Here is a 24,909-nt window from a genome sequence, read left to right as displayed (position 1 = left end):
CGTCTGTCTGGTTAAAAAAGGTTTGTGACAGTTCACGTGCTACCTTTGTCGCGTATATGTGCTTACGTGGAAGTGGCGGTATAGGTCAAGTGTGCATATTTCATGGTGAATTAAAAGTGTTTTTCCTATATTTAGTTTAGTTATCTTTTGATGGCAGTGCTTATGGGCCGTGTGGTGCCAACATCACTGCAAACATGAGTGGTGCATCACGTAAAGTGAAAAATCCGTTATTGACAGCGGCTGGCGAGGGCTTCCCGTTCGAAAATTATGCTGAAAATACGCTGTTGGTGCCTGTCACGCCCGCTACACCTGCGGTGCTCCGCGATGGTGAGTCAATTACTGAAGCACCTGGGTGGGGCTTTACAGGCTCGTGTTTTTGTAATCGCATTGGCACGCGACGAAATTTCTGAATTCTATCCATCATGAAACTAATAGGCATCTTGCTCGCCCCTCTGCCCACTGCATGGGTTTATGTTCACGCAGCTGCGTGGAGCCATTGTACCCGACTAAACATCTGGGCATGCATACTGCTCGTGCGGTCGGTAACGGAAGCAAACTATTGTTGCTTTCAGTGCCACTTTATGTTTTTCCTCTAAAGTGTCAGGATTAAGCATTGTGCTCCAAATGGTGCAGTATCAGAAATTTATTTCACGTATCATTCGATAAAATACCTTCTAATTGTTTTAAAATGAGGAATGTTTAGATGTTGATTTTGTGAAAAATATTTTGGGAAGATAGGTGATTGTAGAGATATCATCACTGTTTTTGCTTAGTAGCCATCAGGTAGTTGCAGAAAGGGAGGCAAAGTGATGGTCATAATACTTATCAATCTGCTACCGATAAGGATTGGAAAGATAAACATGATATTGATATATCAGTGTAATATTGATAAGCAATATGTGCAATCAATATTAGGCATTATATGTAAAGGAATGTTTAAAAGCAATTTATAAAATGAAGTTAATATACTTTAGAGTCCTTTTGGTCAAGGCTTGTTATAAATATATGGTAAAGTTGTATTGATGCGAGTATTTTATTATTTATTCCCAGGAAACCAATCTCTATGCAAGTGACAAAGATGCTTATAGATAATAGAATGCGATTACGGACATAAAACAAATATTTTTGCATCCTATCCTACTAATATAATAAATGCGAAAGTGTATTTGGATTGGATGTTTGTTACTCAATTACGTCACAACTACGCAACGAATCTTTCTGAAATTTTATACACCCCTTCCCCCTTATTTCACCCCCTTGATACTCTGTGACAATTGAAGCTTTACCCGGGCAACGCCGGGTGCTTTAAGCTAGTAGTTGACAGTACATCAAATACTATGCATCATAGGATTCTAATGAGGTTATTTATAATCCTTATAAAACAACAAGAAAATTACCAATGAGACACTAACAATTCATATACCCATAATTCATAACGAAGTAGTAGACACAGTCAAGTCCTAGGTCTGGGTTAGGAGCTAATAACGCACGGGAGTTTGTTTGTCCATACCCACACATTTAAAATTTTACTGTGTCCACTGTAACTTGGGTGTTCTAATACGAAGTACTAGAGTTGAGAAACTCTTATGAAGGAGTTATGAAAGAGGTATAAAAACAAGATTAGAGTGCTAGGAAAAACACATTGAAGATCATAGAGAGAGCTTTGAATTGTAAAGTAACTGGCGTTGGGTTTCTGTAGTAAAATATAATTTGAAGCAGTCAATCCTATTTAGTGCCCTCGAAGCAGTCAGACTATAATAAAATTGTGCTTTTATTTTTCCACTTTTAGTTCCTGAAAAGTTATTTAATACAGCAATCAAGCATAATTATAATATGATACAAAAATTTATTGATAGGTCTTTATGTACATATATTTGTATATGCAATATGAATAGAACGCGATTTTAATGCTAATCAGTGTTATAATAAATATACATATTTAGTACATACTTAATTTGTATACGTTGTTTAGTACTCATAAGGAATTAGAAACTAGTCCTTTCAGCTTGTGCGGGTGATCTAGATCCATATCTTTGTGTGTAAGGCAAATCATGACTTTTTCTTGTTCGAACACAATAGATTACTAAAAGTACAATTACAATGATGAGTAATAGAGCAAGCAAGACTCCCACTGTAATAGCTGCAATCTCTGCTTCTGACAAGTTGTTCCATGCTGAAAGAATGAATCATGTATTATTCTTAAAAATGCGTGTTCTCGTCAGTTCATAACTCCTTTAGGATCAAAGCAGCAGTTCTTCTGCAGAAATTTACGAATATATTACATATCAACGTCTACGGAAAAGGAGTAAAAATCGAACGTTGGAGCATATACAATTTGTATTAATTAGCTAGATAAAGAATTGTGGCAACGAACGTGAGGAAGTTTATTTGGACATTACCTGTTACATCCACTGTATGAGTGTTGTAATTATCCAGTAAATCTATCGCTGTAATTTTCACCGTTGTGTCGCAGCAAGTAGCAGAATAATAAAATGTTACGGAGCTTCTTGTACCACTGACAAACTCAGTTCGCGGATATATTTCATTCGGGGATGAAATCACACGTTTCAAACCTGTATTAACCATTAAACATTCTTTTAGGCGGGAAAAATTAATTTTATCCAAAATTAATTAAAAAAATTCTGAAACGTTGTGAATATGTAGAGAACTTTCTCCTGATAACAACGTAATTTTTGTTTGCTGCCCAAATTCACTCTAAGGGGGTGTAATTAACCGCTGAAAATCCGGTTATTTACCGATTTTGTGTTATAACTCGTGAACTATAAAGTAATTTTTTTCACCAAATGATAGATCTAATTAAAAGAAGTAACTTTTGTCTTGAAACTTTTTTTCTATCTCTTACACTTCGCGAGTTATAACACAAAATCGGAAAATAGCCGAATTTTCAAGGGTTAATTTCACCCCCTTCGAGTGAATTTGGGCAGCAAACAAAAATTGCGTTGTAATCAGGAGGAAATCCCCCACATATTCACAAAGTTTCAGAATTTTTTGAATTTTCGGGTTCGGGATCTTCCCTTGTTAGTTATATTTAAGAGCCATGTTGGAAATGGTTCGTGCGTCATGACAGCGCAAGCGGTTCGATAAGATAACGAAAATAATGTACAAAATTTATCGTACAATATATCCCAAACGGTATCTACTACAGTTATTAAAAAGATTCTAACTGTTTCGTGTAATCCTGTTTGCCCCAAAATCAGTTTTATTTACTTAGAGATAAGATTTACACGCTGACTTTTTATACCCTCCACTTTCTGCAGGGTCTTTATTTTTGTTTCCAAAAATAAAGTAAAACGGGAGCATTTATTTTTAACATCGAGTTTCGTATAAATACTTCAACTGATACCTGAATCGTAGTCCTGAATTGTAACGTCCACGCTCCAACGAGACTTGTAGCATCGATCCTTCTCCAATTTTCCACCGCAGTTGTTGTTGAAGGAATATTCGATTTTTGGCTTTACATCATCGGTTAACTGGATAATATAATATAGTATGAAGTTCGACGTGGGCACGGTATAAGAAAAAGTGTATTTAACCCTTCGTGGTCACTTCGGGGTGTATCTATTTAATATTTCTGTAAGTTTTTAGACCTCGATAATAAAATTTAAAAATTAGATGAATTTAAAAAAAAAAACGCTTTTATCCAAAACCCAGATTCCCATCTGTTTACTTCCGAAGCAATCAGAAAATACTTCATATCGTGTAGTTTAATTATTACTGCGTCTCTCTTTACTAAATAGAAGCTATCCCTTTTATTTAATTGCTGTATGATTGAAAGGTGACATTTTCTTTCTCCTGTTCCTTTTACGGTGATTATAAACAGACCTAACGTCTATAGTTTCACACGTTCGAAATTTACATTAAGAAAACAGTGTATTTTTTTCGAAATGAGTACAAATAACTACTAGGTGAGTTATAATAGAATTTAAACGTCGTTGTGTTGCCATTTAAAGGAATGACCAACGGTTCCGTACATTTAGATATAAAGTGAAGCGAAATAAAACTAAATAGAAGGAAAATTTCTTTATAGTACGGACAAATGTAATTTGAATGACAACGAGACCTTATGAGAATTCTCAGTATTCATTTGAGAAACGCGCAGAAATAAACTTAGCATATGACTGCATGCTTGCACATTTGCTCGGCATTGTATCTAAAGTCTACAGATTCGTTATTTAAAATCAACGTAGTCACATATACACGCTACGACCTCTATCACCAGATAAGGATCCAACAAGTTACATGAATCACTACTTAGTTTCGTTAGATAACGGCTGAAAATTTGTAGTCATAGCCGTTAGTGTAACCGAGTTGCAACAGGCAGCGAAAACAATTCCATTCAGTAAGATTTCGCTCAATAAATACCCGTTATAATTAATCGCCCCTCTGACAGATCTATGCATGATTACCTTCGAAAGCGATCCTTGTACGTACAGATACGCAGATTTCTCCTTTATTTCCGTGCCCGAGATAAATAACGTCACTGTATTATCTGTATCCGCTGCGGTATTATCGGGTATAATCAAATCCACCGCCACATTACTCATCTGTCCAGGATATATCCACGCGCTGAAGTTGAAAATATGAAAACGCACCCGTACTTTCATCACGCCTATTCTTGGCCCTCGACGTGTGCGTTGTTTCAAGAAATCGAACAAAGCACTGACGAGTAGAATCTTCACGCCCGAGTAGTACATATGTACAAAGGAATAATCAGTGGCGGATTTAACAGGCGGCCGATTAGCAGTTGCCGCCTGCGCCCAAGAGGCCCCAAAGGGCCCCGTGTTAAAAACAAAACTTATGATTTTATCCACACTATATTTTTTTTGTTTCCCAAAATTTTCATACCACACGCGCGTAAATTTATTTGTAATTCTGTTATGTATACAGGCTGTCCCAAACCGTTTGCCACCTGGGCCTTTTCCCTTAAATCCGCCATTGGCCATAATGGTGCAAATTAATGGGGGATTCTCGTGTAACAGCCCACGAAATTTGATTTTTTAAAAAAAAAAAGTATTGTTAATATTGCGTTAAACTCTTTTGGGATATAAGGAGGCACATTTAAACTCGTAGAATTTTTTAATGTTGATCCTTCTTATTATTTATTTATTATTGTGGAATCGCGTTAACTTCTTCGACGATATTGGCGTCAGGTGTAGCACCTGTCACAGTCATCTGTTTGCAAAAAGAAGGAAATATTCTTAAAGTTAAATAATTTGTGCTGGGACTGGACCTAAAATTTTAATTTTCGTTTTAAGTTCTAATACTTTTTTTCGTCGATATAAAGAAGAATATGAAAAATTTGTCTAAGGAAAAAACTTACTTTTTCTTTCAAACGCTATAACTTTTTCAATTTTTCATTTTTTTTTTTAAAGTGGACAAATTCCAGCGTAAACTGTCTAACTTTAAGAAACTTCTTTTTTTTTGCAATCAGATGACTGTGATAGGTGCTGCACATCCCGCCAACAGGAGTTACATCGTCGAAGAGGTGGACAAGATTCCACAATAAAAAATATTTTCTGCAAGTTTAAAGGTGTCTCCTTATATCCCAAAAGAGTTTAATCCAATATGACCAACAGTTTTTCAAAAAAAAAATCTTAAATATCAGTTACTTTTGGGGCTTTTAGACGAGAATCCCCCCTTAATATGCACAAAGTTGCCATTTTAAAAATGAAGCTTGAGTAACAGATTACTAATGATAGAACGTATGTCCACTTACAAGGTAGGTTGAAGACCGACCACTCTAAACGGCGTGCTCTTGACTCTGTACGCATATCTGACTGGCAAAACGCAGCTGTTTTTTACGTCGAAAACTATTCTGTGCACCGTTCCAGGCGTGGCAAGTAAATTAGAATTCCTATTAACGTCTATGAGCATCCTTCTCTCTTCGACGGTATTTTCGTTGCTGTAGGTCACCAGCTCCTCCGATAATTCACGATTATCCAAAGCCTCGACCATTTTCATGGGCGTACTAAAGTTCGCTATTGGTTTTCCGATACTATCTACATCGAAAGTTTCGGTTAATCCAATCGACGATCTTCCGTGAATTTTTTGCCCTTTCTGAATGAAATAGGCGCGGGCCATTATTATGTCAAATTTGATTGGCTAACAATTAATCGTGTTACCCTGAAATGTTGCTGGACCTGTTCCAGTCACCATTCTGAAGAATTTTGCTATTTTACCTCTGTTGGAAGTATTCTGTCCGAAATCTTCTGATCGTTATTGGAACTACTCGAGGAGGTAGTTGCGTTTCTACCATCGTTTGTAAAACTAGCGTACTCAGCGTAGTTGACGACCACATTTTCAGTGCCAGAATCGTCGGCAAAGTTCCCCACTGTCGCTGGAACACTTTGCTCTTGTACGAACGATTGATGTTCCAAGGATCTTTCCCGGGTTATTTTTCTCTCGTCGACTGCTTCAGGGTTGATTGATGCGTGTGAGTTCGGTCGTCCCAATGGGATTATTTCTGAGTCAATAGTCTAGAAGGATTTATTGCGCATTTAATATTGAATTTGTGTATCTGTTTCAAATACTTTACGAGGAAAGCTGCTGCCTTGACTCTTTGAACGATCAAAATCTACTTTTAATAATAGCTATCGAGTCTATTGCGAAGTTGAAATATAGGGGATGCCCCAAAATTATGAAACAAGTCGAAATATACAAATTTCTTGCGCCAAGAGAAAATAAATGGTACTATAATTGGTTACAATTTGAAACTTCGTTTTCGAATTCTAATTAAAGCTCTTGGTTAGGACTGTAAGTACGTGCTGGTTAAATGACAGATATAAACACGTGAGGCTATACATACACGCACTTCTACGTTAGAATTTCGCATACATTCTATCGTTAACAGTAAACAAAGGTTAAAAATAGACTTAAGATTAGCAAACAGTAAAGAGAGTTTAGATTTCTTTTAGCTTGAGAAAGTTGCATATTTATCTTCTATTTTGGAGTACATACCTATCGTGTACAGTGGTATCATAGGCAAGGTATTATAAAATTTCAGATTCTTATTATCAAAAATTGACTCGGATTGTTGAAACAAGCCATGTAATAATTATTGTACTTATTGAGGTAAGAATGTAATGCGACCATCTATTTTTGTATATTAAAAAGTACCTTTGCAAAGTCATCGAATGTTCTGTTGCTGTCCAATTTTGTATCGTCTCTTATTTTAACACGTGAATAATATCTTGGAACCAGTGCTTCGTTTAAGTTATCTGTGAAGAAAGTTTTTAATCAGAAGATATTGCGCTCCGAAGTGGAGTGAACTGAATACTGATGCAGTATTCTGTGTCCGGCATCCCGAAAGTACTACTGTTAGGTGAAGTTTTTCAATTCACCTTCTGAGCAGTGCAGTTTAATTAAGAATGATGTGAACTCATAAATATTTCAAATATTTTCGAAGGAATCATTTAGAAAATTATTGTTAAACATGCATGTAGAAAAGGAATTCAATATGTAATTAACACGTAAATCATACGTAATACAAATGAATTATTCGTTACTTCCGATCCGTACATTCCCTATACAGTATGAAGATTTTATACGAATTGGTGATAGAGTTGATAAACACATCGTATCTTCTTCAAAATTAAAATGTTTATAATATATAAATGAAGAAACACGGTATCTCTACTTAATTCTTTCTAGTGGAAATTTATCGAAAAAACACCTACGATTTCTAAGGAAGTAGTAAAACAGAAAGGAGTTGACTCGAATGACAAGAACTCAAGATGAATGCTCCACAGTTTTTTCATCCTTGCGCTAATAAAAGCGACGGGAATTACTTTTTGCTGAATCACTCACTTTTTAACACGACAAAGCTTTATTTAAAAAGCTATAAAATATCTCAAACTCATAAACAGTAGTATGCACCCCTGATGAAACTTTCTTCACCTAAAATTACACTCTCCACCCCCCACGAAGCACTCATTTATCCAAAATACCTCCAAGACAAGTTCCTTCAGGCTCCACGCAAGCTATCTTCTTCTAATCTAGAAATTCGCCCTGTTACCTAATTCACAGTCCGCACACAAGGAAAAGAAGCATACACCCAGACATCCTCAGAGCCAACCGACCCATCCTGACGCACAACCACCCCACCACACCTACTTAACAACCGTTAACGAAATAACAGCTGCGTCTTTAACAACAGCTGACTAACAACGTTTCACTGCGCTAAGCAAAATTAAATCAGCGCACGGAAAGGCGCACGTAATCGGAAGCAAAGTGCACGGTCAAGATGCACGACTAGATAATAATAGAGCAGCGCGTATGAGGGGCGAATTTAAGCTCGCGGGGCAGACTCTTTCCTGCATGGAGCACCCTCCCGTTTGCGGCGAGGCTGAAAACGAAAAATTCGCGAGCCTCGCGTTTCCGCTTGAAGATCATCGTGCGTCAACGCCGCGGACGCGCGAGCTGGCGATCAAAGGGCAGCCTCGCCGTTCGTTGCACAACCGTGAGTATCTGCCTGCCAGAAAACGTCGACTCGCTTGGCAGTTGTCAGATGGACGACACGTTGCGAGCAAGTTTCGAGCACGGCGCGTCAAAGAATCGCGAGCAAGCACGACGATTCCGTTCGCCAGGTGCCTCTGGATCGAACGATCAGGCTTCAGTGTTTCCCCGAGACCAGACGGCACGCCAGGCTGTTCCCGCGTGTCGATTGATCCCGCGCCTCGAGATGCTGCTTGGCTAGGCCTCGAAATTGTGTCAGTGGCTGGGGTTTAATTACAGACGACCTGTTCGAGGGACATGGTAAGTGTAATAGGTGGCGATGGTGGCCGGTGATGGTTTGAAATTTCGTGAGCCTCGTGACCGATGGTGCATGGTCTTTTTGCGATCCTGAGAGTCAGCGTTGGGAGTCGTTTGTTTGCGCTTGATGCGCGTGGAGCGGTATCGATCACTCTGCCGATGGTACTTGTTCTTTGGGAATCCAAGGTTACTACTCAAAACTAAAAAAAGGTTGAAGTAATTGAGGCATTTAATGAAAAAAGGACACATACGCCAAAATGCCATTTCAAGAAAATCGATTTCAAAGTTTTCATTGTCAATCACGCCACGTAACAAAACAGCATCTAGCTAACTTAACGCGAGAGAAGTAATGTCCTTGGTATATTATATATATATAACATATACCTGAGTCGATTTAAACGATTTATGGATAAAGGGTACGTCTGCCCCTTTTCCATCAAATGCCTCAAGTTCGAACTAACTTCTCAACCCCAATACAGTCCCCAACTTATCGATAAAAATGTTCACTCACCATGAAGTTGATGTATCGGAAAAAACAGTTTGTCTTCCTCTTCGTTCTTCCGTTCTTCATCGAAACTCTCTGCAGTGAAGTGGTAGTTCGAATTGTCCTCCCCAGTGAGCTTCATCCACCACTCGCCAGGCGGCGCGTTGCTCGTGTCAATTCTCACCCCATCCGCATCGCCCTTACGTGTCCAAGATATCACCGTTGCAGGTGACGGCACTGTTGCGTCTGTTAATTAGAATACGTGTTATCCCTTCGTGTTCGACAGTTACTTTGGCAAGTGTTCCCAATGCTAACTGCCAGGGTTGGTCGTCGCGAGGGACATGTTTGTGGGCTAGAGCATCTAGAGAGAAAGCTTTGCAACCCCTTCAGCAACCGAAGGTCTTTCGTTTCGGTGAGGACAATGGTTAGAGGGCACGCGTGATACAATCGTCAGGCTTTGTTCGAAGTGTCTCGCCTGGGTTTTTGTTGAAGTGAAGACAATCGCTGTGTGTTATACGAGGAGCATGAACTGAATCACCCCGAGACGACGCCGCGGTCGATATCATGAACGGTAGGTGAATAGTGTACAAGACTGCTCCCAAACAGTTTACTGTTCGCGTGGAGGACGAAGAGGAAGTGGCACTAACAATCGTAAATTTGAGAACGTTTGTTAGTAAGTTCGCGGTGGATCGTTTCGTGGAAGATTAACAGTTCATTCGCGGGCTTCTATTTATATTGCTATTGCCGCTTTAAACGTTACTACAATAGGTTTATCACTTCACTGCGACAGAGGCTCTCTTTTTGTCAGAGAAGCAATCATTAAAGTTATTCCAGTCTACGTTAATCTTTGATCACACCGTTTGGTGCATTGTTTCAGAAGTCTTCATAGAGTGGTAAAAAGATTCAGGATTTGATAAGCACATAGCACAAGTACTTAGTTAATGAAACATAAACACTAATGGCCCTGCTATGTGATCACTTTGGTGTCTACGAAAATTTTCCTAGGTACATACTGTCCTTTTATTGCCACGGTGTTTCAAAAGTATCTGGTCTGTGCGTGACAGGCTGTTTCTACTTTCTATTGCTTCTTTTAATATCACGGTATTATAAGTAGAAATAATTACCTGTAATATTAACTAAATAAACTTATCAATTATTTTACTTCATATTTTGCAATGGTATAATATTTTTTATACAAAAATTATGAAAATTTTTTATATATTTATAATTTCACAGAGTTAACTCTTCAGCCTCTGTTAACTAAACATTCTTTACTATTCAATAAGTTCCAAGCGTTGAATCCTTTTTGTAACTCCATTAATAACATCCACAATTTAAGTCTGCGTCGCAATAGTGTTCACGCCGTCAAGACGTGAATTTTTTAATTACGCGAACGATTGTGCACAGTTCATTAAGACGCGCAGTGAACTTCTTTTTATCCAGGTAACTCCAATAGAAACTTTCCACTCCTTTAACTTTTTTCCTTAACGTAATACCGTGACCGTCGCGGTTTCGTGTGAAATAAGTGGGTGTCGTCATTGGACGGTGACGGCCACGTGTTGTAGGAAATAAATGTGCATTGTCATCGGACATTGAACACGGACACGATTTTATAGGCGTGCAATTAATTCACGCGGCAGCGTACGTTACCAGTGCCGAAAATTATTTTTAGTTTGCAATACATAACGAGATTGGCCGCGTAGCATTAAAATACATATCCCACGAGCAGCAGCCTTCGTCTCTATGTAAACAGATTGATAATCCCAGGACTGATTAATTTAGTATCGATTTATTAGTAACCTTGAACTTCCGGCTTTCTAATTACCTAGTTTTTTAATTTCGTTTGTCTAATTATTTAGCATCTCAAAGTCTCTTTTTTGAATTATTCAGTTTTTGACAATCTGGTTTTCTAATTATCTAGCTGCTCAACATTTGGTCTTCTAATTACGTAGCTTTCTAAATTCTGGGTTAGGATTTATCCTATTCCCAAGGATCTGGTTTACTGATTCTACAGTTTTGTGCGATTTGGTTTTCTTAACACTTAGTTTTTAAAAATCTAGTTTTCGAAAATACAGTAAAGAATAAAGGGAGACTTACTCATAGGTATTCGAAGCACGGCGTTCGAAACATTCCCATCGATGTTTAGGATAATTCGACGTAGTTTACTGTCCACTACGAATTTCGTTTCTGTATGTTCGCTCAAGTTAAATCTTTCTACTATCTTCGCCTGGAAAGAAACGCTTGTATTCGTTAGAACAATGTACTTGGTGGAACAGACTACATAACGTGATAGAGAATGTAATTGTACTAACGAGAGACTGAAAATTGGATTTGCTAGATTTTTTGGTACTACCATCATATTCCCTATTGTTATGCAGATTCGAGTGAAATGGCTTCTTTATATAATTAGTGTCAGTTCCTGATTTAGCAGTTTGGCAATTCAGGTCAAGGTAAATCTAAAAGAGTAATAAGACCACAAATATTGCTATTCAAATGATAGTGCTAGTTGTGTCGAATTGTACCTGACATTTTGTGGAATCCTTGTTTAAATTCTTCTCGTCGGACCACTTTACTTCTGGCATGATTAATTGCAAGTAACCTTTTGGGAGGGAATTATCTAAAATATTTATGATACATAGTCAATTTAGTTCATTATTTTATTTATTCTGCTTAAGTATGGAATTTTAAGTAATTTGAATAGTAAGTACATGATTGAAGAATCGGAGGACAGTTTAGTGGTTATTCCTGAATCAACTATATGCTCTATAATTTTTATTATTACAAATTAGAATTAGAAATATTTTTAATTAAGCTTTTTAGATTCAAGTTAATGCTCTTAGTGATCAACAACTACTTCTTTCGTCTATTTAATTTAATTTCTTTTACGTCATATTCTGTTTCCCAAGTCAATAACAAACACGTGCAAAATATTTGTTTATGATTGCTTGTATAACTTCGCACAAATAAGCAGCATGGTATCCTGCTTTCAGCTTGATGTTTCTCTCTCGAATCCACAGAACTACTATAAATATATGTAGATGTTAGCATTGCAGTTTATCTGTGACGGATAGTCGATTCAGAAATCAACAATAAAGCAAGCATACACGTAACGTAATTGATGTTTACGTAATGTTCAATGTCAGTGGGTTAATGCTTTGATACTTCCATTCTGTTTTCCAGTTATAATTAATTATTATAATTCTGCGTATCTTACCAGTCGTGTCAGTGCCATTAGCAGACCAAAAGAGATTAATGTAATGCAAATGATCGTCCTTCTTGTTGATACCCTTTCCAATGCAGTACCTTTGTGATAAATTTTCATTTTATTTCACGTATTTCATACCGATAATCAAATTGGATTTTAGCGACATATTTTCTCTTTAAACGTAAGAGACACTAATGTTATGTCACTCTTAAAATGTATTAGGTACATTCATAAAAATATCATTCTATATTTGAAAGCCCATTACTAACTTTCTAAATCAAACATTCCATGTATTTCCATAATTATTCGAAATAGACACTTTGATTCATTCTTAATACGCAACACTGAAACATCCACTTTTTTCAACATTGAAATCAAAGAATCTACAGGACATTTAGGACACCAATGTGATGCCTCCATTACATTCCACTCGGTACTCAAACACTTCTCTACGAACAGCTCACCTAGAACACTTATCTGTGGAGAAGAGGAGTATAGTTCCTTCGATAGTTGATTCCTTGAATCTCTCAGAAAAACTAGTATCCATCCAGTCCCCTACAGACATAATCCAATACGGCGATTCACGCTGAAAGTCCATACTCGATCGCGTCTTCTCGCCCACAGCCATATTTTCCCCCAAATGCTTTTGACTCTCTCTGGCGTCCTCCTCAACGGTCGTGCTAGGGCCCGCAGCCGTCGTAGCAACGATTATGATCGCGCACGTGACGCAGAAGTACCACATTACCGAATATCGAATGCAAACTCGCATCTTCGGTGATGCCCCTCTCGAGAACGATCTTCGCGAAAGACTGTCCGTAAAAATGGTTCAGCCACTTATAAGTGGCGGGCGTATTCGTTTAGAAAAGGCTAAGGTGTCTGTTATTGCGCCGTTGATAACGACGAGCGAACAGGAAAGTAAATCTAGGCGTAAACGCGGCCCGTCGCACAATCGCAGGTGTTTGATGTGCATACGTGTACAGGATGTGATCGCGTCTAGAAATTGGTAATTCGAGGTCCGACAGGATGCCCCGCGCGATCGCCCACGTAGGAAGAGATACGTCGTATCTCTGGGCATTATCTTCGTCATTGGGACTTACGTTCATTGTATCCTGTTCAATATTGGCAGTTTATGAATAATCGAACCGAGGGACCTCGGTGTACCGAACACTTTTTCATTCATTTTTTAAAATCACGAGGACCTTTAATCGTGTTAATTCGAATAAATTTTTATTCGAGTTCTGACACACGCTTATTCCTGACGGTTATACTCCACTGCTGATGCATTCGTAAATAACGAATAACGCCATAGATTTGTTCGTGAATAACGCTGCGCTGGTTTGTGCCATGCGAACCCTTATTCGCTGCTTTACAATACAAATTTATTCGAATAAAAAATTATTCGCTATTCTCGTATAACTGGGATTAACCGTTTTTTTTTTTGAGTAGTGGAATTCAAAAACCCTTTTTTTCAGAAGTCGGTTCTTGTATAAACCCTAATGTCCACTAAACCACTCTGTACAAGCTTTGCATCGCACTGTTTCGCTCCAAAAAATTATATTAATACCTTCAACCGAAATTTTCTATGATTTTCAGATGCTGAACTGGACAATCTCGTAGGCCAGGAACCAGTCAATTCGCCCGATTCAATTTTACCGACGAATCCAGCTGCTACGGACACCGAATTCACACCTATTCCTTTACATTCCGAAGACACCAAGATCCCAACTAGTCAGCCAGCAAGACAGGGCTACTTCACCTCCATACTTTCCTCTTTCCCGAACCTGTCTTTGTCGTCAATTACGGGCGATTCCTCGGCATCGCAAGGGAATCAGGGATCCGAACACGCGGGTGGTGTACAAAACACGAACCCTTATGTGCCTTCTCACGATCGTCATGATTCCTTGAAAGATACGACGACGCCCGTAGTCCCTAATTTTCATGATCCCCGACGTACAAATTTCTTGGGATCTGGCGACATTCACCCAGGAAGTGGCGCAAATTTGTCAGCCCCGCCGCAATCAACTTTGCCACCTACAGTTCCTTCCTCATCTGATGGTAAATTCTTTTATTTTTATCGATTAATCGTCCTGTAGATGAGAATTTTGTGTATCGTGATTGTACTGTCCACGTTTTCATGTCAAGTGTTAGGTATAATGTTTCGAGTTACCAATAAACTTCTGCTTTTTATTGTATAAAAATGAGCAAGTAACCGGGATAGTGATTATATGGTACAAATGTTGTAAATATGGCGAATAGTATTGCATCGTTGAAGATACTTAAACAGTTATCCTATTGATATTCATATGAATATATGAATAGATAAAGCAGAGGGTCAGTTGCATAAGCCTGGAATTCTTGACCTTAGCGATATCTGCGAAAGGCACAGCTTCCCTATAAGTATTTGGTATAAAGAAGCTAAATCTGAACGCAGAAGTACGAACGATTAAATACATACGTTTTCGAGTGATTTTCACTCACAATACACTAGATTTCAGATTTTTTTAAGTACACATGAGGTATTGAGAACAAAAACAGACTGACTCACATTTTTTGCGAAATTGTGTTAGTAGGATTATTGTGTATTCCAATAGGCTTTACGAATCACATAAAATAGGGAAAATCATTTTTTTTTTAATGTGAGTCAGTCAGTTTTTGTTCTCAATGCGTCATATGTATAGTGTAGTACAACAAAAAGTGTTAAAATTGAATGAAAACCTTAAACTTTGTAATTTCATATTATTAGGCATCCTTGAATTAATTTTTAATTTCTCCTATTTGTTCAACTGTGAATCCTTCCTCAAAGATTTATTTAGAGTATAGTTCACATACATACATATAATAACATGATTAAATATAATGGGGTCTATTGGTCTATCTCATCATTTTTTTTAAAGAAAGTAAATAAAAAAACGAGATGTCTCGTTAATTCAAAGCCATCGTTAATCCTTTGCAGTCTTTTATTTATTTTTGTGAGTGTCATATACTTTATCTGTATTATGTTTTTATTCATGTTTCTATTTATATTACATAACTAATAGTGTAAAAAACATGGCTTTGTACTTGTAATGAAATATTTATAATGTCCAATATATGTATTAAAACTCTCGTTCGTTTCCTTCCGCTGTATAATCTTTATCTTTTAATTCGGAATGCGGAATAAACATATAATCTTTCACCTAAAGCTGCCATTGACCGAACAAAGATCGTCATACTCAAATTCGTGCAAGTATTATGTTTGACTATTATCAGTAATAACTGCGTAAGGTGATTGCGGGGAAGGTACCTAAGGTTTTTTAATAATAATAATAGTAATTATAATAATAATAAAACAAGAACTCGTAGATACGATTTTGCTAATATCTACTGGATAAACTCTGAGTTATGATTGCTTGGCATCTTCCCCCTAATTACCTTATAAAGTGTAAATTAGTAAGATTAGGAGCATAAGAGATTCCTGCAGAAACCAACACATAATCCTAACATCATAACGAATATACCTACCTGCAATTGCTAGTACCTATTATACATGTAACAATCTCCACAAAATTCACTATCGACCATTTGAAACGAAACAATTTCAAGTCCACCTCGAAATAAGGCAGCAAGTGGTTAAACAGAAAAGAACAAGATATCTCGTTTCCCAATGCGTATGTACTTGCTAGAACACTACTTGCACAAAACACCATGACGTTTTTCCTTCTATTTCAGCCCCCATTTCGTATCGACTCGGCAATCAGAGACGTCTCAAGTACGCCCCACCGCCCGACATAACGTCTAGCACCTCCAAACAATATTCAGCACCCGCTGTTCAACCATTATTCACCCCTCAAACCGTTGCAACGCCGACTATCTTCAATCCAAACGAGCCAGTCGCTCAGCCTCAAGCTCACCAGCCCCACGAAACATCAGTTCCCACGAGTCCGCCATCGATACAGCGCTCAACGCCAGAGCAACTATCCCAGGCTAATTCCCTGCAAGAGTCTTTTAGATCTAGTCCAGTAGCGACTGGAATTCCATACAGCTCAACCGGAAGTCCTCGAAGTGTGACGCCCCAGAGCCACAACTTGGGCTACGAGAGTGTCCAACTCCCTGGGAAGCCAGCAGCTCCTGTATCCTCGTCTCGACCGATCCCCTTCCAACTTCCAGAGCCTGCAACACCACAGAACACACCTGCCAACGTTGCCTTCTCTGGCTTCGATTTATACGCGAGTCAACGGGACGCCTTCCTCGCGACGCCCAACTCGGAAAAAGAAGCAGCGACGAGGAGCGTTTCCAGTCGAGCTGACTCGCAAGTTTCGAGGGAGAACGTAGTTCCGCCTAGTGAAGTTAAACCCGCTGTAACGTTCGGTCCAATCTCTGCCGTTCAAGTAACAGAGAAATTGGAGCATTTGCTCGCAGAGCAGAAAGAAGATTCGGGGGAAAAGCTCAACGAGAATACAGTAGAAACAGAAGCTGTTCGAACATTTAACGTCGAGTCGAAGGAGACTGAGGAAAAGAGCGATTTGCCAAAGGCTGATTCGTTAGATGATGTGCTTCTGAAGCAAGAAGCTTCCGAACCCGTGCAATCACGAACAGCTCCCCGGGAACTGCGTGTACCCAACGAAAAGATTGACGTGACCCAAAGTTATGGTGTTGCCTCGAATGTGCCATCCTTCCAACAGTATCACCAAACTCAGCCTCCTCCATCGGGCGTCAGTTTCTTCGCAGAGAAGCCAGCGGAGCAGAAGTCGAATCTGAACTATACCGAAGGTCCAGCCACGTTCTCTGGGCCATCACAGTCCTTCGCGCAGCCAGCGAGCTCGTTTTTCAGCTCCTCGGAGAATACCAACCCATTTCTTCCCCAGTACAAAGAGCACAGCACAAACGCACGGACCGATTTAGGAGTAGCTTTCTCCACGACCCATTTGCAACAGTCGCCTTCGAGCACTTTATTTGATTTGAATTTCGCCGGGACCCCAGCGCCTGTGCTCCAATCAGGGTGGAATGCAAATCAGATCCCTCAGGCCGGGACCATAAACGCAACATGTAGCACGTTGACTCAGTCAGCGCCGCCGCCATTGTTTTACAATCCTGCGCAGTTCCAGGACGAATTGCAGAAACCTTTCTCTGCGAGGTACCCGCATGTCGCCCCTCTCGTGCAACCAGTGGTGAACGAAGCTCAACAGTATTTTGAGAATTCGGTTGGATCGTTGCAAACGCACCATACAGTGGGCAGGAGCGATAATATATTTGTTGCTACGCCTCCTTTGATGACAACGGTACTCGAACCGACGGGTTCGGCTACTCTAAGTCCGGTACAAAGCTCAATTAATCCTCTGGCTGGACGCCTCATCGCGGATACCGTGCCTCCAAGTCTTCAAAATTTGGTAAGACACGAAGTATAAACATATATAAACTGTTATATATGTTAATGATGTTGAGACTAGAATACGACAGAAGTGCTCATAACGATGAAATACGTAATACATCCTACTTTTATTTATACAAATACCATTTTTAGTTTATCACAGACATTTCCATTATAAAGCACAAATAATCATCGAATTTTCAATGTATCTTGAGAGCCATTTCAAGCTTGAAAATCTTATCCCTTCGGAATTTCCCAAAACTAGTAATTCAACAAACGTACGTTTTTCGATACTCTAAAAGTGGATACCAAATATCCTCGCTATTAACGTCCACCTCATAACTGTCGCATATATTAATATCACTTATGAATTTAAATGACAAGCACACGTTACTTTCTAATTAATTCCAGGCTGCTGGCCACCCAGAAAAACGCATGCAGTACAGAACGGTGTACCACCATTGGTTTTATCGCAAAGAGGTGGAGAATAAGGTATTATGGCTGCCGTTCTCCATGCAAGATAGCTTGCGTTTGGAGGAGGTCCATAATTCCAGCGAGATCACCCCGGAGACCACAGTCGGCACCGACGGTGGTCGTTACGATGTTGACATTTTACGACGCCAAAGGTCCTCTGTTTACTGGAGCGGTGGACCGGCGGAGGTGAGACGGTGCTCTTGGTTCTTCAAAGGACCCACCGAATCCAGATACATCCCTTACGACGAGGGCACTGCCGCGAGACTCGAGGAAGAGTACAAACAAGCGTGTCTGACTAACAATTGGAATCGAAGGATCGACTTGAACAATGGAGAGTACATCGTCTTCCACAGTGCCACGGTGCAGGTTCATTATTCGACACCCGCGTCCCCAGAGCTGGCAGCGTCGTGGGGCAATAGTGCGGTAAATTTCTACTGGCAGTATTGATAAGTTATGTAGAGAAATTAAATGTTCAGCTCGAACATGTTCGATGATTTTTGTATGGATATATTTTGTGTAGAATTTTGAAGATAGACGCATTTATACATTCATCATTGTCCTTCCCTAATTAATAACGCACGCATGGTTCTGTTGGAAATATTCAATCATAATTTGTACAGGGCTCAGAGGACAGTGCATATTTACAGGGTGCCGGTAGTAGACCGCGAGTGATAAAAAGAGGCCTCGACGAGTTTCACATTGAAGATGGCGAGCCCGAAAAAGTGGATCATCTTCTGTTCCTCGTTCACGGTATAGGCAGCGTCTGCGACTTGAAGTTTCGAAGCGTAGAGGAAGTCGGTACGTATTGAATTAAGATAGAAAATAATATCTGTTCATAATATCTGAATTTTGTAAAGGAATAATATTATTAATCAAATTATGCCTGAACGCATGAGTAGTCATTTCTCTTGATGTATTCGCATCAGTGAAACTCCTCAGGATGCCTCGGGCAACTTCGAACATATGACGCAAGTCTTGAAACACTTCGAATATCATTTCCATTTCATGAATGTTAAATATCCCGAGGGGGGTTAAAAAGTATTCAGGAACGTCTGATTCGACATACGACAAATTAACGATGTAAAATGTTCTTAATCCTATGTATGCATTCGGTTGTATAAAAAAAAAAATCGCCGAAGCTTTCAAGGTCCATGAATAATTTTAAAACCTCAAAGAACAGATTATTCCATTGACAAGAAACGCAGAGCATCCTTGAAATAAGTTTGGCAAAACGTAGAAAACAATTCTTGCACCATTACGCATAATACCTAAAAAATAAGGAAAGGAAGCTTTCTTATATGCCCTTTTGCCTCCTACCGTTCAGCAAGTATTTTATGCGCCACTCCTTTAATGACACCTTTCACAATAATTATTTATGAAAAGTTAAAGCATGCTCCATTTTAATAAAATTCTTCTAAATTAATTCTTCGTTTAGTTACTGCAAACGATAACCAATAATGAAACGCATTGCACACCTATTGCAGTTGACGAGTTTCGGAGTATATCGCTGCAGTTGGTCCAGTCTCATTACCGAACTGCCAGCGAACAGAGGATCGTGAACAGGATAGAGGTTTTGCCGATTTCATGGCACACGACGCTCCATTCCGAAGACACTGGTATCGATAAGAAATTACAAGCTATCACATTGGAGAGTATACCGAAATTACGACACTTCACCAACGACACGTTGCTCGACATACTTTTCTACACCAGCCCCGTGTATTGCCAAACCATTATGCAAACAGTTGGAAGCGAAGTGAATAGGCTATACGCCCTTTTCAAAGAGAGAAACCCGGATTTCAATGGAGGAATTTACCTGGGCGGGCATTCGTTGGGCAGCCTGATCTTGTTTGACCTCCTGTGTCATCAGAAACCAGTATCGGATGATAAGTCGAATGGCAATGATACCGAAGCTAAGGAGGAACAGGTGAGTGAATGTGTTCACTAATTCCGTTACCTGCAACAAAGATTGGAACAAAGAAAATCTGTACTCGAAAATCACATTTGAACTAGGAGAAATTAATCAAAAGCGAAAGGTTCCAAACAATTAGTTTTTGTTGGAATTATTTACTGTTATATTACGACGTATAAAATTATTAGACTTTGTTACAGTTTTCAAAATTTACAGAATTTCCAACAATAATTTATGAGTTTAAGTTTATGTCTGTGTACCTTCTGTAATTAGCCAACAAATTTTGTACATACAATTTGTAGCACTATTATTTACTTTTCTGTTGCAGAAGGACGAGGACACTGGTTCATCTCAAACGCTATCTGGCCGAGTTCTAAAGAGACGTCTTAGTAAAAAGATCAGCTACGTGATAGGCGCCGCTGGAACGGGCCAACCTTATATACATTATCCGCAATTAAACTTTCACCCACGTGCCTTTTTCGCTCTTGGTAGCCCAATTGGTATGTTCGTGACGGTTCGAGGTATCGATATGCTCGGGGAAGATTTCGTGTTGCCAACGTGCCCAGCTTTCTTCAACATATTTCACCCCTTCGATCCCGTGGCGTACAGAGTCGAGGCCCTCATTAATCCGGAAGCTCACAAATATCGACCAATGTTAATTCCTCACCACAAAGGACGCAAGAGAATGCATTTAGGTAAGTGTTCACCCAGTATACGGTATCTCTAAAAAGATCAATACGATCTTATTCGCAATGAATCAGTTTGTTTTCATCTTCGTTTAATATACTGTTCGGCATTGTTACCAATTTCTGTTAAACGATGAAATTAATGTAAACGAAAAGTGTAACATAATATTGAAAAACGCCGCTGTTTCTTAATTCATTGGTGAGCCGAAGAAAAAGGGAAAGCCGCGTTGACTTCTCAGCGACGTGTTAAATTACTATATACACGCTAATACTTTCATATACAATATTTTACCTTTCACAAAAACTTTACTTACAATCCTGCTATCTGGTTCGCAAATAGTCCAAATCATTGCAATCCACGACGTATAAATTCGTATTTGTTTTCCTTGTTAAATGAAGTTTGAAAATAGGAAGCCACAAAACCATTGTCCACTGTATGATAGTTATCATGGAAGTGATTTTATAACATTTTGTCACGCGTTATAGAACTGAAAGAAACAATGGCCCGCGTTGGCGCGGATCTAAAGCAGAAGTTGCTGGATTCCGTGAGGAACACGTGGAACTCTGTCTATCAGTTAGCAGTGTTTCATAAGCCAGATAATAGTGCGCTCGAACGTGAAATCGACAAGGTTGTCGAGGAGCAGTTGCAGCAAACGCCGACTGTATCAGAGCAACAAACTAACGACGATGGTGGGGCGGACTTTAAAGTAGGCATGTTGAATGGAGGCCGAAGAATAGATTACGTTCTTCAGGAAGCACCATTCGAATACATTAATGAGTACATATTTGCCTTGACAAGTCACGTCTGCTACTGGTTAGTACAATTTTTGAATATATTACTGATAAGCGAAAATTTTTTTTTCCATTTTGTGTCAGGGATTTTGATGAACTTGAAATATAATGTAATCCGCGTAAAATTAGGGGGGCTTTAAGTGATCATTTTGCTGGTATACAATTTGTTTAAAAAATATAGAACGCTGAAGTCTGCAATTTTTCCGTTCGCATGAAATATTATTTAAATATCTACAAACGAAGTGGAGAGAAAATCTGATTCGACATTTGAGACAAGTCGGCAATCTGAAGAATCTGCACTCCCCTTGTCAGTTACCATATCATAGCTCTTCGTATCTGTTTAGGGAGTCCGAGGACACCATGTTGATGATGTTGAAGGAGATATACGGTTCCACGGGTATCCAGACAGACGCACAACTTCCTCAGCAAACACTGTCGATAGAACGCGTGTACCCTTCCCCATCTTCGGCTTCTCCGCCATCCACGTCTACCCAGGATGACGTCAACCCGTCTGTATCATTCATAGGAATCAATCCCACTGCACCTATTGCTGAGAAACCTGTCGGCCCACCACCTAAGACCGGATTCGTCAGGAAGTCGTGATTGAGGAATAATTTCTTCGAGCCTTGAAGAGTTTAGCGACTGTAAAGTTCGAGGTGATGGTGAACAGCTAATAGCAAACCATTATCATTATCATCAGGTTGATGCGGGCATTGTACCTGATACGAGTCACAAGTAACATAGACACTGAAACCCATGTTCTTTGTACGAAAGTTATAATTAGAATGTTGTTACTAACGAGTCTGTCGTGGCGTTTCGAAATGTTGCCCAAACGGATTGTTCCGTTGTGTGTTCTGAACAGTGAACGATCGATCGTTTCGAAAATCGGCCTATGCAACGTGCTGCCAGCACCAAGTAACTAATCTAAAATCGTATCTCGTAAAAAATGACTACAATAAATTAGAAACGCTGTTTGACGATTTAACAAGTGGGCACTTTATAACGTTGAATTTCAGATTTTACTAACTGAGTTGATATACCCGTTCCACTATTTTGCCACACTTAAAGATATATATGAAGGGTCGCGGAATAAGCGGGTCCCGAAGTCGCGTGTGACGCACCTAGAGTGCGATCGGTTTTTATTTTCGAGGACGATCCCCCGGAAGCGGCGTCGTGCGTCGGCAGACAGTCCTGGCCTAGCCACGTTGCGAGAAGCATTATATATCTTTTCTTTTATTAAATATACACTTTTGTCATTTAGGATGTTGCTACTTAATTCCGCCCACCACCGTCAATCCCAATCCTACAAACATGTATATATACACACACACATAACACTTGCTATTAACGCAGGAAATTAATGAACGCGACTCGTGAACAAGCGAGTAAGAGTGGAAGTTTGTAATACAAGAAAACGTTGCGAAGATTAATCATATTGTTTATTGTAAATATATGATTTATAAACGGATATATAAATTAACCCTCATCCGTCCCCCGTGTCAATTTGACACAATTTTCCCGTTATAAGTGATTCTGTTCTATTATTTGTGATTCTTGTAAATAAGCAGTATGCCCTGCACATCGTTTTATTATATGCGGAAGTTGTGAAAAATCTAAGATGTAAATGTTAACTCATCAATTTGAATAAAAAAAAATATCGAAAAATAATTGTTTTCTTTGTCATTTCATCGATCTTATACCACTGTGCCAATTTGATACCGAGGGACAGATTCGGTTCGTGAACTGAGAAATACACTTGCATTGTGAGAATCTAGATGCACGTTCTCAGCCAAGCAAGAATATGAATATAATACGATATTCTTCTATTTGAGAGCCTTTTCTATTTCAGTCCCAAATAGTTTCAGCCTTGATCTCCAAAATGAGGATAACTCTGTCAAGAAATCATCGTGTCCTCTAAATATTTATATTTTTTAATTACCTTCGAAACTTATTATATTTACGATTACATATATTATTCGTCTATAGAAACCAACAGGCAGATAATAGTCACAAAGTAGATAAAAATAATCTGCGTACCATAAACCATCAGATCGATTCTATCAAAGTAATACAAAGCTTATATTACAATAACAGAAGTAATATTCCTGACGTAATATTTGTCAAGTATTATGGCAAAATCGGGAACATTATTATAACTTATCGTATCATCTTTCATGTTTCTGCTTTTATAACTGGTTCCATGTTATCTTTTCTTTCTTCATTTGGAAAATGACGGGAAAGCAAGGCAGTTACGTCATTAGAGTAAACAATGGAAAATTCTTTACTGTTATTTATCTGTGAATCTATGTTTACTGAATACTTCACATCTACTTTGTAATGTATATATTTACTATACGCGTACAACTTCTTACGCGTGTTTTCACAATAATCTGTTAAGCTGGTTACGTAGAATTAGTCATTCTATTATTTTCATCTGTTACAAAAGGCATTCTACGTGTCATGCTTTCATCTCAGTACATACTTGACATCTTCGTCTCATCGAATTTTGCACTCTTTGACAAATCCTAGTTTTATTGAAATCGAGTAACGAACAATAAGGCAATCCTCTATTTTCAAACTATAAGTGATGAAGAGACACGAATAAATAAATAATTTATATCATTCAAATGGAAAGTAGCCTTTTCCTCCAAAAGGATTAATTCGCTATCTAATGTCGATCATCGCTTTCTATTTAATTTCTATTGAATATATTGAAGCTCTAGAATAATTTGTGACCAAGAAGTATGTCGCGATCTCTACGCACCATTGGAAAGCTGGCTTCAAGATGAATCCAATGACACCACATTTAAATTCACAATGAAATGGGAGTATCTTCACAAGTGATCCTAACATTCGTGATTTCCAGCTCTCAATCAAAATACGCCAGCAGCAAAATCATAAAAGGCAGGCAAATTGAAGTGGTATAAACCCTTGCAAGTTAACACCAAATATGTCTGTCGTTTCTCATTACACGATCCTTTTGGACCATCTTCTATTACTTGTGTAGCAGCCCTGCGCTGTACCTTGCAGACATTGTATATCTAATGAATAACCTGAGACCCATTCAAGCGGTGTGTAAAGTGATATCCTTGAGGGTGCGAACCACCAAACATGTTCTCCATCACCTGCTACAGGGTTGCACTTATTTCGTCACATTCCTGCACACCCCAAAGTCTTGAAGCATTAATGTTAAAAAAATATGCCCAAAATGCCTCTGGAGTGTTGAATTAAGGGCAC

The 24,909-nt window shown here is 38.9% G+C and overlaps 2 protein-coding genes across 6 annotated transcripts; one reads left to right on the top strand and one right to left on the bottom strand.

Moving 5' to 3' along the window:
* The first annotated feature begins 23 nt into the window (after nucleotides 1–23).
* LOC143369217 (SEC23-interacting protein) lies at nucleotides 24–22,933 on the top strand. Of its 5 annotated transcripts, XR_013085355.1 has the most exons (10): nucleotides 25–327; nucleotides 14,055–14,516; nucleotides 16,170–17,827; nucleotides 18,220–18,705; nucleotides 18,903–19,080; nucleotides 19,767–20,209; nucleotides 20,523–20,889; nucleotides 21,367–21,694; nucleotides 22,017–22,328; nucleotides 22,689–22,933. XR_013085355.1 is itself a non-coding variant. In XM_076812865.1 (9 exons), the coding sequence occupies exons 1-9, from the start codon at nucleotides 195–197 to the stop codon at nucleotides 22,273–22,275; spliced, it is 4,311 nt and encodes a 1,436-aa protein (XP_076668980.1). In that variant the 5' UTR covers nucleotides 24–194; the 3' UTR covers nucleotides 22,276–22,933. The 5 variants fall into 5 exon arrangements, 4 of the variants coding, with proteins under 4 accessions (XP_076668980.1, XP_076668981.1, XP_076668979.1 ...); XM_076812865.1 differs by having other exon boundaries at nucleotides 24–327; nucleotides 20,526–20,889; nucleotides 22,017–22,933; XM_076812866.1 differs by having other exon boundaries at nucleotides 18,930–19,080; nucleotides 22,017–22,933.
* On the bottom strand, nucleotides 1,889–13,507 carry LOC143369219 (uncharacterized). Its single transcript, XM_076812868.1, has 13 exons — nucleotides 12,926–13,507; nucleotides 12,471–12,559; nucleotides 11,779–11,873; nucleotides 11,569–11,712; nucleotides 11,354–11,483; nucleotides 9,284–9,502; nucleotides 7,138–7,238; nucleotides 6,201–6,497; nucleotides 5,738–6,078; nucleotides 4,428–4,587; nucleotides 3,365–3,491; nucleotides 2,400–2,573; nucleotides 1,889–2,173 (listed from the first exon to the last, which is right to left on the bottom strand). The coding sequence occupies exons 1-13, from the start codon at nucleotides 13,228–13,230 to the stop codon at nucleotides 1,986–1,988; spliced, it is 2,370 nt and encodes a 789-aa protein (XP_076668983.1). The 5' UTR covers nucleotides 13,231–13,507; the 3' UTR covers nucleotides 1,889–1,985.
* Nucleotides 22,934–24,909: the final 1,976 nt, after the last annotated feature.

The sequence above is a fragment of the Andrena cerasifolii genome, chromosome 5 (assembly GCF_050908995.1).
Source record: "Andrena cerasifolii isolate SP2316 chromosome 5, iyAndCera1_principal, whole genome shotgun sequence".
NCBI classification, from domain to species: Eukaryota; Metazoa; Arthropoda; class Insecta; order Hymenoptera; family Andrenidae; genus Andrena; species Andrena cerasifolii.
The sequence above is the reverse complement of the archived record's forward strand: the minus strand, read 5'-3'. Positions and strand labels throughout refer to the sequence as shown.